A 12666-nucleotide genomic window follows, 5' to 3' on the forward strand; every position below is an offset into this window, starting at 1 on the left:
CAGAAGACGCTAACGATGACCTCGTGACCCCGTGACCTTTCAGCGCATATTTGTCTCGGCAAATAAATCGAAAGAGGGCCGGGCTTTTCGTCGGACGCTTTTCAGAGCAGACGCACGCGTAGAGCAGGAACGAGGAAGAAATATACACCCAGCTCTGTGGGAAAATAAGGTCGACCATTTTACCTCTGAGTGTTCCCTGGTTATTCCTTCAGCTGATATTTCTTAAAATGTCTTTGCCTTTAGCGCCCTCTGGTGGCACACTTTTGTCCCTGCCTGTTTTAAAAACATGACCCTTTGACACCGTTGCAGTCTTGAAGATGAAACTTCCAGCTCGTACCTCCATAATGACTGTATAAGACGACCACTGAGTGCTCCCTCAGACATTTTGCATTTCTAAGGAAGGACATTGAAATTGTTGCTTTTGGGCTGATACTTTTAGAAATGAACGTGAGTGAAATGTAACAAAACAATGACGTGTTTGTTACTCAGCAGTGAAACAGCAGATTGAGGATCTTTGCCCCCACAGATAAGAGTTCAGGTTAATAATTATGTTGGTTCTATGATGGCAGAGCAGCTGGACACGCATTTGCAGGGAATTACTTTTACTCTTTTCAGCCTTCACATCCAAACATTAAAAACCAAAACGCCAAATCTGTGAGAAAATTTCCAAGTGAAAATGGCCAATGAAGAATGACACCGGATTGCATTCCCAGAAAATTGGATGCATGAAGTCAGAGTTAAAGCAGCAGCGCGTGACCGGAAGTAGGCACATGTCGCATGTAAAATATCGTCGCCGTTGATAAATATTTTCCACTCTTGATTATTTTCTTTCAATGAATCCTAAAATGATAAATGTAAGATTGCAAACGTATTGATAAATAAATGATCAGGTCGCCCAGAGAGTATTTTTGATTGTTGTGCGTACCCCTGCCAACGCTGCACGGCCGTCTTTTATTTTGACAATCCGGCCAATCGGAAGTGGCGCCGCCCCCCCCACCCCCTTTGATTTGACATGCTGAAGTTGAGTGTTGCGTTTGAGAAGATGTCGACGATGAGAGGAGACGTTCTCTGCCTGTTTGTCAACGGCATAAAGGTACAGGTGGTGTCCATGCCGGTTGTGCAGAGGAGTGTGTGTGTGTGTGTGTGTGTGTGTGTTTAGCCGGTTGTGGTGTCGAAAATCACAGCAACAAAAAAAAAAAAAGTGGTTATTGTTCGTCGTGAATGTTTGCCATCGTGTTTTGTTTTGTTTTGTTTATTTTTTTTTTAGCTGATCTTACTTTAAAAATAGCAACGATAAAGAAAGAAAAAAATAAAATAAAACGAGACAATTAAAACTATTAAACAGCTCCAGTCTGTATTTATAATTTCGGGACAGTTTTTGTGGGGAAAACGCACGATGTCATTAAATACAGACTTTCCTGTCAGGTCAGTGAATCAGCCATTACAGCAGTGGACTGCTTGTAAACAATTTCTATTTAACAAGCAAAGTGAACATATTTACACAGGAAAGGAAGAAAATAATCATAAAGAATTATGAATGAGAATCAATATTAGTTTCAGACTTTTAGAAGAATTAAAATGGGCTGGCAGGACTTTGTGCCATAATCTTTATGATTACACACACAGGACATTTCCTGAGTGCGTAGTTTTTGATCGGAACGGACAGGAAATCAAGCCGTTTTCCTCTCATGGTTCAGAAAAACATGCAGGAATAAACGCACATGAAATGGCGAATTAAATGGACTTTGAAATAGAATTTCTAGGATGCGAGGGCATTTGCGTAGATCTTGTTATTCCACCACATAATACACAATGTATTTGAAAGCCTTTTTTCAATGTGATAACTTATTTGCAATGCAGCTGTGTTCAACCAAACAAAAATGTCACATTCTAATAATAAAAATATATTGATTTTTTTTTTGTTTGTTTTTTTTCAATTCTCACAATAGCTCAAATACTGACTGAGTATTTCTATATTTGGTTCGGAGATAAGTTGGGAGTAAAAAGTTTCTGGAGCAACAGTAATTCTCACCATGTTTTTTGTGTTTTGTTGATGGTCAAACGGTCAAAGCCAGGCAGTTTTAAGACTTAAAAAGGAATACGACAAGGATCATTTTCACAGCAGCAGCCAGTGGTTGTATGAGAAAACTGTTTTACATGACCGCAAACTGACTATTTTGCTCTCCGTCACAACAGGTAACCGAGGACCATGCAGACCCCGAGACCATGTTCCTATCCTTCCTCAGAAAGAGATGTATCCTTCAAACCCCGTCCCCCCCCCCCAAAAAAAAAAAAAAAGAAAATCACATCCATGTTTAATGTTTAATGTTTTAGAAATAAATTCCTTGACCTCGACTCCAGTGAGGTTAACTGGGACCAAATATGGCTGCGGCGGCGGGGGCTGCGGGGCGTGCACGGTGATGGTGTCTCGCTATCAAGCCGCCACGAAAACCATCGTGTATCCTTTTCCCGCAAGGTTCTGCAGCTGAGACATCCTGCAGTCTCACCTGTTAAGGTTTGTGATTGTAGAAGGGGTTTTCATGGTACGAGTTGTCGAGATGCTATTGTTGTTTGTTCGGGACTTTAAAGGTATTTGCATGAAACAGTGTGATGTGGCATGGTGCGCAGTGCCGTTGCCCCACAACAACAAGGTTGCGGGTTCGGTTCCCGAGTTTGCATGCTCTCCTCGTGCTTGTATGGGTTGCCTCCCAACCGTCCAAAGACGTGCACGTTCAGGTTAATATGTGACTCTAAATTGTCCGTGTGAGTGTGAGTGGTTGTTCGTCTCGGTGTGTTGGCCCCTGTGATGGGCTGGCCACCTGTCCAGGGTGTACCCCGCCCCCTCGCCCAGTGTGAGCCGGGATTGGCTCCAGCAAATTCAGCTCTCTTGCAATTCCGGGATATGTAATGTAAAAACACGGAATTGGTGACCTATGAACTTTATTTGTTTGCTCTTGTTTTGTCTGTCAGTGTGAACTTTAACTACTCGGTGCTGTATGAGTGTAACGGTGGCTGTCTCTGACCTTTGTAATAAGACAGAAGTAGATAAGCCGCTCACAGATTTGGCAGAGGAGAGAGACGGGGACGTGAGTTGGCGTGTTGCAACGGCGGCGGTGAGAACATGTTTTCAGCCACGTTTAGCCTCCAGAGTTTGCCTTCACTCTACCAGACATTACTCGGCCAACGCCTGCCTGCTGCCCCTCTGTCAGCTCCACGGAGCAGCCATCACGACGGTGGAGGGCGTCGGCAGCACCAAGACCAGGATCCACCCTGTGCAGGTCGGTTGCTTTACGTCATTTGACGTCAAGAAGAATCAGCAGCCTCATCAGGAGCAGCTATAAGATGCCTCGGAAGCGTGGCTTTGTTTATTTACTTTTTGTTTTGTGAAAGCAACTTCCACTTTTATAGATGCTATGAATGATTGCTGTGGGTGTTATAGGAGCGAATAGCGAAGGCTCATGGCTCTCAGTGTGGCTTCTGCACCCCGGGGATGGTGATGTCCATGTACGCCCTGCTGAGGAACAAGCCTCAGCCCACTATGGAGGACATCACCCAGGCGCTAGCTGGTTTGTTTTTTTTGTTTTTCTGCGAATGCTCAGAGGTCTACAACGATGACGTCACAGGGGTCCCAACTCCCAATAAACCCCAGCTGACCCTTTCCTCTCCGTGCGTTTTCTTTTCAAGGCAATCTGTGTCGGTGTACTGGATATCGCCCCATCGTTGACGGCTTCAGAACCTTCTGTCAGGTACGAAACCCCTCAGCAGGCGTTTCACGACGTGGTTGTGGTTTATTGTGGACCGTTATGTGATGCGTGCGCTGTGAATCGACCCCAACAGGAAACCAATTGCTGCCAAGCCAATGGAGCGTCGGACTGCTGCCTCAATGAAGAAGGAAATACGGTGAGTTCAGCCGATTTCCTCTTTTTCCCTTTCTTTAATTTCCCATTCCTCAGAATCGGCATGCAGCGGGGCTGTTTTCCGAGTCCAGCCACGTCTCCTCAACAGTCCGACCCCGTTCATAAACACTGAAGGGGGTGTTTATAGCGCTGACTTTATATGGCATTCATTTTCTCCGCGTCCCGTATCGCTCATATGATTGTGCAATGGAAAAATCCCAACATCCTCTCCTGATGGTCTCCAGGAAACGCCCCACTTGTTTGACAAGGGAGAACTTCAGCCGCTGGACCCGACACAGGATCTCATCTTCCCCCCTGAACTGATCGTGAGTGTCACACACGGAGAAGCTAATTTACCGATTTCCAAAAGCTGAGTCAAGATTATGTTTTGATATTGAAATGTAGCTGATGGCAGAGATGGCAAACCCGGTGACCCTCACCTTCCGTGGGGAGAGGATGACCTGGGTGTCACCTGCCTCTCTGCAGGAGCTGGTTCAGCTGAAGACCGGTCACCCTAAAGCGCCTCTGGTCATGGGCAACACGAACATAGGTGACCTTTCATTCGATTTTAATCACAGCATTCTCGCCCTCGCCTCACCTGTTGACGGAACTTCAGGTGAAATCAATTGTTCCGATTAGGAGATGTTGATTTTTAAAAAGCGCGTGTCTGTCTGTTTTCTGTTGAAGGCCCGGATATAAAGTTCAAAGGCGTCCTGCACCCGCTGGTAATCTCTCCGACCAGAGTGATGGAGCTGTTTCAGGTCACTTGCACGCCAGAGGGTGAGGGGTCGCCGTCCACTTTCGTTATGAACCCGAACTGTTGACAACGGGCCCCACTGCTCAGTTGGTGAACACGTTGGCTTTCCTGCAGGTCTGTGGTTGGGAGCTGGCTGCAGCCTGTCAGAGGTCCAGTCTCTGTTAGAGAAGTTGATTCCTCAGTATCCAGAAGAGAAGACCGAGCTCTTGCGGGCCCTGGCACAGCAGCTGAGAAACCTGGGAAGCCAGCAGATCCGTAACGTTGCTGTAAGTTATCCTCATTTGTGGATTACTGCCCGTATTTATTTCCTTCCTCTGGAGAATAAATACAACTGATACTTTATTCAGCGACACAGCGATATTTCGTGATGAGCTGTTGATTTGAACGAATCTGAAGGATATCCTGAGACGTTTCTGTGTCTTAAATATTGTTTTCTAGTCTTTGGGCGGTAACATCATGAGTGCGTACCCTAATTCAGACCTGAATCCTGTTTTGGCTGCTGGGAACAGCAAAGTGAGCGTCATCTCCAGCGGTGAGTGCCCAAAAGAAGCCTCAAGAGCAAAAAATACAACGATTTAATAGTTCTGTCTGAATCCGCCAGGAGGAAAGCGAGAGGTGCCTCTTAATCAGGACTTCTTTGTGGGCTCTGGAAGAACCATTCTGGAACCCGAAGAGATCGTCGTCTCCGTCTTCATTCCCTTTTCCAGAAAGGTGCAAAACGTTCGAAGCGATTAAAATCCTCTGTGATCAGCGCATCAGTCGAATTGGAACGTACTGAAGAAGCCGTTCTTTGTCGCGCAGGGGGAGTTCGTTCGAGCTTTCCGTCAGGCCGCAAGGAAGGAGAGCTCCTTCCCCACGGTGACAACAGGGATGAGGGTGTTTTTCTCGGAGGGCTCCAGGGTGGTTCAGGATGTCAGTATTTACTACGGAGGAGTGGGACCAAAGACCGTCAGCGCCGCCCAAACCTGCGCAGCTTTCGTGGGGAAGTGAGTGAGACCTGTGTCACAATTGTACTAGAAAATTCTCCTTTTCCAACTTTCTACATTCCTTACCTCCTCTTGCTTTAATCTCTCCTTCCCATTCGTTCCCTCCCTCTTCATTTTCTTCCATAGTTTCCAACTCTTCGGCTTTCATCACATCTTTCGCTTTGCTTAACCTGTTTTGTCGTCACCCTGCCTGTCTTCCATTATGTTCTTGCTTTCCCCCGCTCCTTGTCGCCGCAAAGGAGTCACGCACAATCCCCCTGAAATGTTTCCTTCAGGCCATGGGACGATGAAACCCTCAGCCAGGCCTACGACATCCTCCTGGACGAGCTGGCTCTTCCTCCCTCGGCTCCTGGGGGGAAGACAGAGTTCAGGAGGTCCTTGACGATCAGCTTTCTCTTCAGATTTAACCTGGAGGTCCTGCACAAGCTCAGGGAAACGGTAAATGTAAAGCGCCTTCTGGTGTAACGCACTGCGACACGGTTGACACCGCGGCGTACTGACGCTGGAGCTTTTCCAGAATGTGATCGGAGGCGATCCCCCCGAGAGGATCCAGCCTTTACCCAGAGAGATCCAACCCGGCCTGCAGGAGTTCCAGGTCAGTGTGGTCCTGAATCTTGGAAAGAAGACAGACTGCGACACGAGGCTGACTGCGTCCTCTTCTCCTCCCGCAGCACGTGCCCGACGGTCAGAGCGACCAGGACCCAGTGGGGCGTCCCGTCATGCACCGCTCCGCCATCAGCCAGGCCACAGGTGAAGCCGTCTACTGTGATGACATCCCTGCGGCGGACGGCGAGCTCTTCCTGGCCCTGGTCACTAGCTCTCGAGCGCACGCTAAAATCACGTGAGGAAGGGGTTTCCTGTTCCCGAGACACTCTCGGATGTTACATCACCACATCTGAGTTTTAACTCGACTCCTTTTGTCTGACAGAAAGCTGGATGTAAGCGAGGCTCTGCAGCTTCCCGGTGTTGCTGATGTCATCACAGCCAGAGATATTCCCGGGAAGAAGGGCCGCTCGCTGCAAGGTTCCGACGAGGAGCTGCTGGCTGAGACGGAGGTTGTGTGTCTTTCTGTCTGTGTGCGCGCGTGGTATTACTCTTAAGCAACCACAAAGAGGGACGAAAATGCGTCGATGCAACAAAATTGCATTGATGTATTTGCCGCTAAACTGAAATTATGAATTGAGTAAATTGTAAACGCCAATTCTTACAACTTTGCATAAAACCGCAGGAGGTTAATTCTTTGCTCGGATAGGCAGCATTACTCATTGTGAAAGTTAAATATTTTGTGCTGCTGTTCATTCCAACTCAGTTGCAGAAAAGTCCTGTAACGTCAAGGCCCCCGATGAAAACAAACGGCTGCGCTTGTTTTGTTGGCATATTCACGGCCACGACCTCTTTGTCTTTCAGGTGTCCTGCATTGGTCAGATGATATGCGCAGTGGTGGCTGACACGAGGGCCCACGCCAAACAAGGCGCTGCAGCTGTGAAGGTCGGGTACGAAGACCTGCCGGCGCCTGTGTTCACCATCGAGGTGTGTGCTGAGATAATCCAGTAAATATTCGCCACCTCTTAAAGCTCATCATCTGGTCACATCGTTTAGTTTTATTTATTTATTTATTTATTTATTTTTTATCTTCAGAATCAGCCTCAAACATTGATGCTGACTTGCTAAGTTTGAATTGTGTGGCGATGTTGAAATGCGAGAGCGGCGCAGCCTTTCCGTTCCCCCCTTCGGCAACACTCATGATGTCGAGTAAAAACCACTGTTTTTTTTTTTTCTTCTCTCTTCGTGTTTTTGTCACCCGTGACAGGAAGCCATTGAAAAGTCGTCATTCTTTGAGCCACACCGGATGATCGAGAGAGGAGACTTAATCAAGGCGTTTGGAAATGTCGATCAGGTTCATGAAGGTTAAAAAAAATATATATATATGTATATATAAAAAAAAATAAAAATCCACGAACGCAACAGAGTCAGTTTTATCTGAGAAAGAACGGAAAGCGTTTTCTTTATTTATTTATTTTTTTTTTACTTTTCACTTTTTACTTTCCCCCCTCAGGCAAGATGCAACTGGGTGGCCAGGAGCATTTTTACATGGAGACTCAGAGTATGCTTGTTGTTCCTGCTGGTGAAGAGAAGGAGTTCAACGCTTATGTCTCCACCCAGTGGCCGACTGGTGTTCAGGTACAAGGACCTGATTTTTTTTTTTTTTTTTTTTTTTTCCCCCATTTATGTCAAACCAGGCACAGAAAAGGAAAAAAGACATTTGCGAAAGGATTTATCGCTTCGATGAGTGAGGAAAGGGAACATATGTGGACTGGTGTTTGCTTGTGACGTTGATTGAGAGCTTAACAGGAGCAGAGCCGAATCATTGTTGACTGTAGGATGCCATCGCAGAGACGTTGGGCATTCCGTCCAACAGGGTCACATGTCACGTCAGAAGGATCGGCGGAGCATTTGGAGGGAAGGTGATGAAAACCGCCATCCTGGCCTGTATCACCTCTGTGGCTGCGTGGAAGTAAGTCATGGTGAAAACAGAAAAACTCTGAGTTCGGTGCAAATTCTCAATAACTGTGTAAAGCGCGGTTCAATATAAAAAAATGGCCGTTGTTGTTTGAAACCATCTGCTCAGGACTGGCCGTGCAGTACGTTGCGTACTGGAGAGAGGGGAGGACATGCTGATGACGGGAGGTCGTCATCCTGTCCTCGGAAAGTACAAGGTACGACACCGAGTCTCATCTAATCCGGTGTCAGGAGCCACAACACGGACCTGACACGATTCAAGATGATTCAAAGAATAAGATGATGATTGGAGGAATAAAAGTAGAAAAATCGGTGTTGGCCATTGTTGCTTTTTTTTCCAGGTGGGTTTCATGAATGATGGGAGGATCGTGGCAGCAGACATCCATTTCTACGCCAATGCTGGCAACACCTTGGATGAATCTCTTATGGTTGGTTTAAAAAATAAAAAAAATAAAAAATTCACAAATCACAAGACCATAAAATAACACCGTTGGTTTTCTTTTTCTTTTTTGCAGGTGGTTGAGAAGCTTCTGCTTCACATGGACAATGCATACAACATCCCCAACCTGCGAGGCCGGGGCACCGTGTGCAGGACCAACCTGCCCTCCAACACCGCCTTCAGGGGCTTCGGTGTGCCCCAGGCCGTCCTGATCGTGGAGAACGTGATCAACGATGTGGCTGCGGCGCTGGGACGCCCAGCAGACCAGGTCACACTCTTCCTGTCGTGCAATATGTGCCATATAAAATCGACGACGACGACAAAAAAATCTGTTTTGTTTTTTTTTTTTTCCCTTCATACATCAGATTCGGGAGATCAACATGTACAAGGGCCCGTCGCTCACGCACTACAAGCTTGAGTTTTGCCCAGACAACCTGCTGCGCTGCTGGGAGGAATGCAAGGCCAGGTCTGACTTCGCCGCCCGGCGCAGGGCCGTCGAGCAGTTCAACCAGCAGAGCCGCTGGAAGAAGAGAGGGATGTCCATCGTTCCCATCAAATACGGCATTGCATTTGGTGAGGGTTTCTTGAATCAGGTGAGGTCCATTTTTATCCGCCCGTTACAGTGATGCTGCTTCAATTGAAATCCGCGGCAAAGTTAAGTGTGAACGTTGCGTTCCCCGTTTGAGTCCTGCTTTGCATGTTTGTGCGCAAGGCTGGCGCGCTGGTCCACATCTATAAAGACGGCTCTGTCCTGGTAACTCACGGGGGAGCGGAGATGGGTCAGGGGATCCACACTAAAATGCAGCAGGTGAAGTAACATACGGAGTGTTTTGTGTGGGGGGGGGGAAAAAAGTTCTAATAAAAAAATGAATTTCTGTTCCCTGTGTGCTGACAGGTCGCAAGCAGGGAGCTTCGTATCCCGCCGTCGAAGATTTACATCAGCGAAACCAGCACCAGCACGGTTCCCAACGCCCCGCCCTCCGCCGCTTCCTTCGGCACGGACGCCAACGGCATGGCAGTGAAGGTAAGGTCCAGCTTCCGCGTCAACGCCCTGCGAAAAAATATTTTTCAGGCTCTCTTTATTTATTTATTTTTTTTTTTATTTTATTTCTCTCATTCAGGATGCCTGCCAGACTCTATATCAGCGACTGGAGCCCATCAGGCAGAGGAACCCCAAAGGATCATGGGAGAGTTGGGTATGATGTTTATACGGAAGCCTCAGGAAATTGTGCATTTTAATGAACAAGTCTTTTTCTCTTTATTCTCTTTTCGCAGGTCGTTCAAGCGATTTTTGAGAAAATCAGTTTGTCAGCTACTGGATTCTTCAGGTGAGACATAAACTGCGCCGTAATAAAAGGATTTATTCATGAACTGCGACGCAATGAGGGCTTTTTCTTTCTACTTAGAGGTCCAGACCTTTATATGGACTGGGGCAAGATGGAGGGCCGGCCGTGTGCTTACTTCACGTTCGGGGTGTGCTGCTGCGAGGTGGAGCTGGACTGCCTCACTGGAGACTACAGGGTCAGAGTGGACGCCTTTTAATCTTTACACATCCGACGAAGACGAGCGATCAGCGCTGGTATTGTGTCTCTCTTCTTGCAGGCTGTGAGGACAGACATTGTGGCCGACATTGGCAGGAGCCTGAGCCCCTCTGTGGACATCGGACAGGTGAGAAGGGGCAAGGAGAGCGTATTGATTTCTTCGGTTCCATATTCTGATATTCCCTGTGTTTCATTTGAACTTTTTCATCGCCATGAGATATGATAAGGCTTCTCTCAGCAGCTCCGGTATTAACTCTTTGCTTCCTGACCTCCCTGGCACGATCTCTCAGATTGAAGGAGCCTTCATGCAGGGTTTGGGCCTCTTCACCATGGAGGAGTTGAAGTTTTCCCCGTCTGGACTCTTGTACACTCGAGGTCCGTCTCAGTACAAGATCCCCGCAGTGTGCGACGTGCCGCTTCAATTCAACGTCTATCTGCTGCCCGACTCCCACAACCCGCACGCCATTTACTCATCCAAGGTCAGAGGTCATCACGGCGCAGCGTCCGTAAACTGTGGATTCCAAATACTGCTTTGCAAAGTATTATTCAAATTTGCGTGCTTGACCTGAAGCAGCCTTTCGTCATTTTATGTTCATATGATAAAACAATCCCGTCCCATATTTCACGGTCTTCCTGTGTTTTGTTTGAAATCCGCCGCGATCACCAATGCCTGATGATCCTCCCTCTCCGCAGGGCATTGGAGAGCCCGTCCTCGCCCTCGGAGGCTCGGTGTTCTTCGCCATCAAAGACGCCGTGGCCGCGGCGCGGTCGGAGTCCGGTCTAGTCGGACCATTCCCCCTGGACAGCCCTGCGACACCAGAGAGGGCCTGTCTGGCCTGTAACTCCCCGTTCGTTCAGAAGGTAAAGACGCTGAAAGATACCGGGAGAACTGTTTTGTGTTTCCCTTCATCGGCAGCGTTTACTCTGACCCGTATCCACAAAAGGTTTAGATTTGTTCGACAGAACTGGTAAAATCAAAGGAGTTTTGGGCTTTTTGAGAAACGTAGTTTCCATGACGGGAGGAATTACAATAAATATTCCCTCACTGAAAATGATACAAGAGCCCGCACGGGTTTTAATCTGGTCATAAACGATGCCGATGATTGGTTCCTTACTGTCCTCTTACTGAATTAGATTCGCAATCTTATTTGAAAAAAAGGGGGGAAAAGTGAAATCATATTCGTTAGAAAATAGAGTGGAAGTGAGCTTATTGCTGCAATAAAAACAACTGCCATTCATTTATTAATTTCTATTCAATGTTTGTTTGTTTTGTTTCCAGATTCCTGTCAGCAAACCAGGATCTTTTAAACCCTGGGCCTTAAACATCTAAAACCCGAGTTGCTTTCACTAAACTCTCGCTTACTAACTCATTATTTCACAAATAATCAACAAAATGGCCTTCCATAAAAGTAAATGTGACAACCGACTGACCTGATTCACCAGATGTGTTATGAGAAATGAATAGACTCGGATTTATTCAGCACATTTGAATGTGATCGTGTTTCTGCATCACCGCTTCCACAAACAAATTAAACAACTCAGCAAATCCTTAATATGTCAAAAAAAATCGCGTCTTATTGCTTTTTTTTTTTATTATTAGAAGAAACAAAATAGCGGAGCAAAAGAAAAAGACGACAAGGCCGATTTGAATGATACTTGATTTCTCTTTTTGGTGTCAAACTGTTGTTGAAGGTAGTAGGCCTGTGGTTTCCTGGACAGATCGATGGTGAGAACTGCAGCTCCTCAGTAGTGTGTCGGTGGCCGCCTTGAATAACGGCACACACAGGAAGGGGAGGATGTGCCCACAAAGCAGTTCGGAGACGACTAGTTATATCTGAGGCTCGGGTTGAGTCAAATGAGTAAACCCTGCAGCCGAAAATGGCGGCACAGACTACCTGTCGATGTTTGTGTGGACGATCGGCATCAAACAAAGCAAAACGTGGAGCTCATTTCCATCAAATTTGATCACGCCTTTAAATATTAGAAAAAGTTCATAAGAAAGAAACGTACCGATATAGATTTGGAGAACATGGAGGACGAATACAGCATCTTAAAAATGTCTGACTGAGATTATTATTATTTAAAAAAAATAGCTTGTGATCCCCGATGGGACAGTTGATCTCCACCTCAGAGCAGCCGCTTAAAATGAAGTAATGCAACGCTTGGCCTTCACCCTTCTCCCGTCCTCAATGGCGGAGAAAATATGGGTCTGGATTACATTTGTATGATCCAGACTAAACTTTTGGAAGGAATAAGGAAATGGAGCTTGAAAGTTGTTTACTGATTTCCTTTAGTCAAATTTAAGCCCCCCCCCCCAAAAAAAAAAAAAAACAGAATCATATCAAATACTTGCAGTCAGCTTTAGCCCTTCAAAGCTTTTTCCTGTTTTACACGTCTTTTGAAACCCACATTTCTTCCACGTGTGCCTTTGGGATTGTACTCCATCAGCGGTTGCGGCCGTCTCTTCAGCTTCTCACGGGCATCACAAGGCGAGGCCGGGGCAGACACGGCTGACGGTGCTGCGCTG

At 46.8% G+C, this 12666-nt stretch overlaps 1 protein-coding gene across 2 annotated transcripts; it reads left to right on the forward strand.

Annotated features, from left to right (window-relative positions):
• Positions 1 to 1006: 1006 nt before the first annotated feature.
• On the forward strand, positions 1007 to 11689 carry aox6 (aldehyde oxidase 6). Of its 2 annotated transcripts, XM_029515515.1 has the most exons (35): positions 1007 to 1093; positions 2197 to 2254; positions 2362 to 2458; positions 3170 to 3278; positions 3440 to 3566; positions 3685 to 3746; positions 3838 to 3900; positions 4142 to 4222; positions 4302 to 4446; positions 4584 to 4676; positions 4768 to 4919; positions 5092 to 5185; positions 5255 to 5364; positions 5455 to 5639; positions 5915 to 6077; positions 6157 to 6234; positions 6311 to 6480; positions 6568 to 6694; positions 7047 to 7169; positions 7450 to 7546; positions 7696 to 7820; positions 8021 to 8154; positions 8269 to 8356; positions 8501 to 8587; positions 8675 to 8866; positions 8964 to 9191; positions 9311 to 9406; positions 9494 to 9622; positions 9720 to 9794; positions 9874 to 9926; positions 10005 to 10119; positions 10201 to 10266; positions 10430 to 10618; positions 10833 to 11000; positions 11419 to 11689. In XM_029515515.1, the coding sequence occupies exons 1-35, from the start codon at positions 1013 to 1015 to the stop codon at positions 11467 to 11469; spliced, it is 4011 nt and encodes a 1336-aa protein (XP_029371375.1). In that variant the 5' UTR covers positions 1007 to 1012; the 3' UTR covers positions 11470 to 11689. The 2 variants fall into 2 exon arrangements, with proteins under 2 accessions (XP_029371375.1, XP_029371365.1); XM_029515505.1 differs by lacking the exons at positions 1007 to 1093; positions 2197 to 2254; positions 2362 to 2458; ... (1 more) ...; positions 3440 to 3566; positions 3685 to 3746 and having other exon boundaries at positions 3845 to 3900; positions 4312 to 4446.
• The last annotated feature ends 977 nt before the right edge of the window (positions 11690 to 12666 follow it).

This window comes from Echeneis naucrates, chromosome 2 (assembly GCF_900963305.1).
Source record: "Echeneis naucrates chromosome 2, fEcheNa1.1, whole genome shotgun sequence".
NCBI classification, from domain to species: Eukaryota; Metazoa; Chordata; class Actinopteri; order Carangiformes; family Echeneidae; genus Echeneis; species Echeneis naucrates.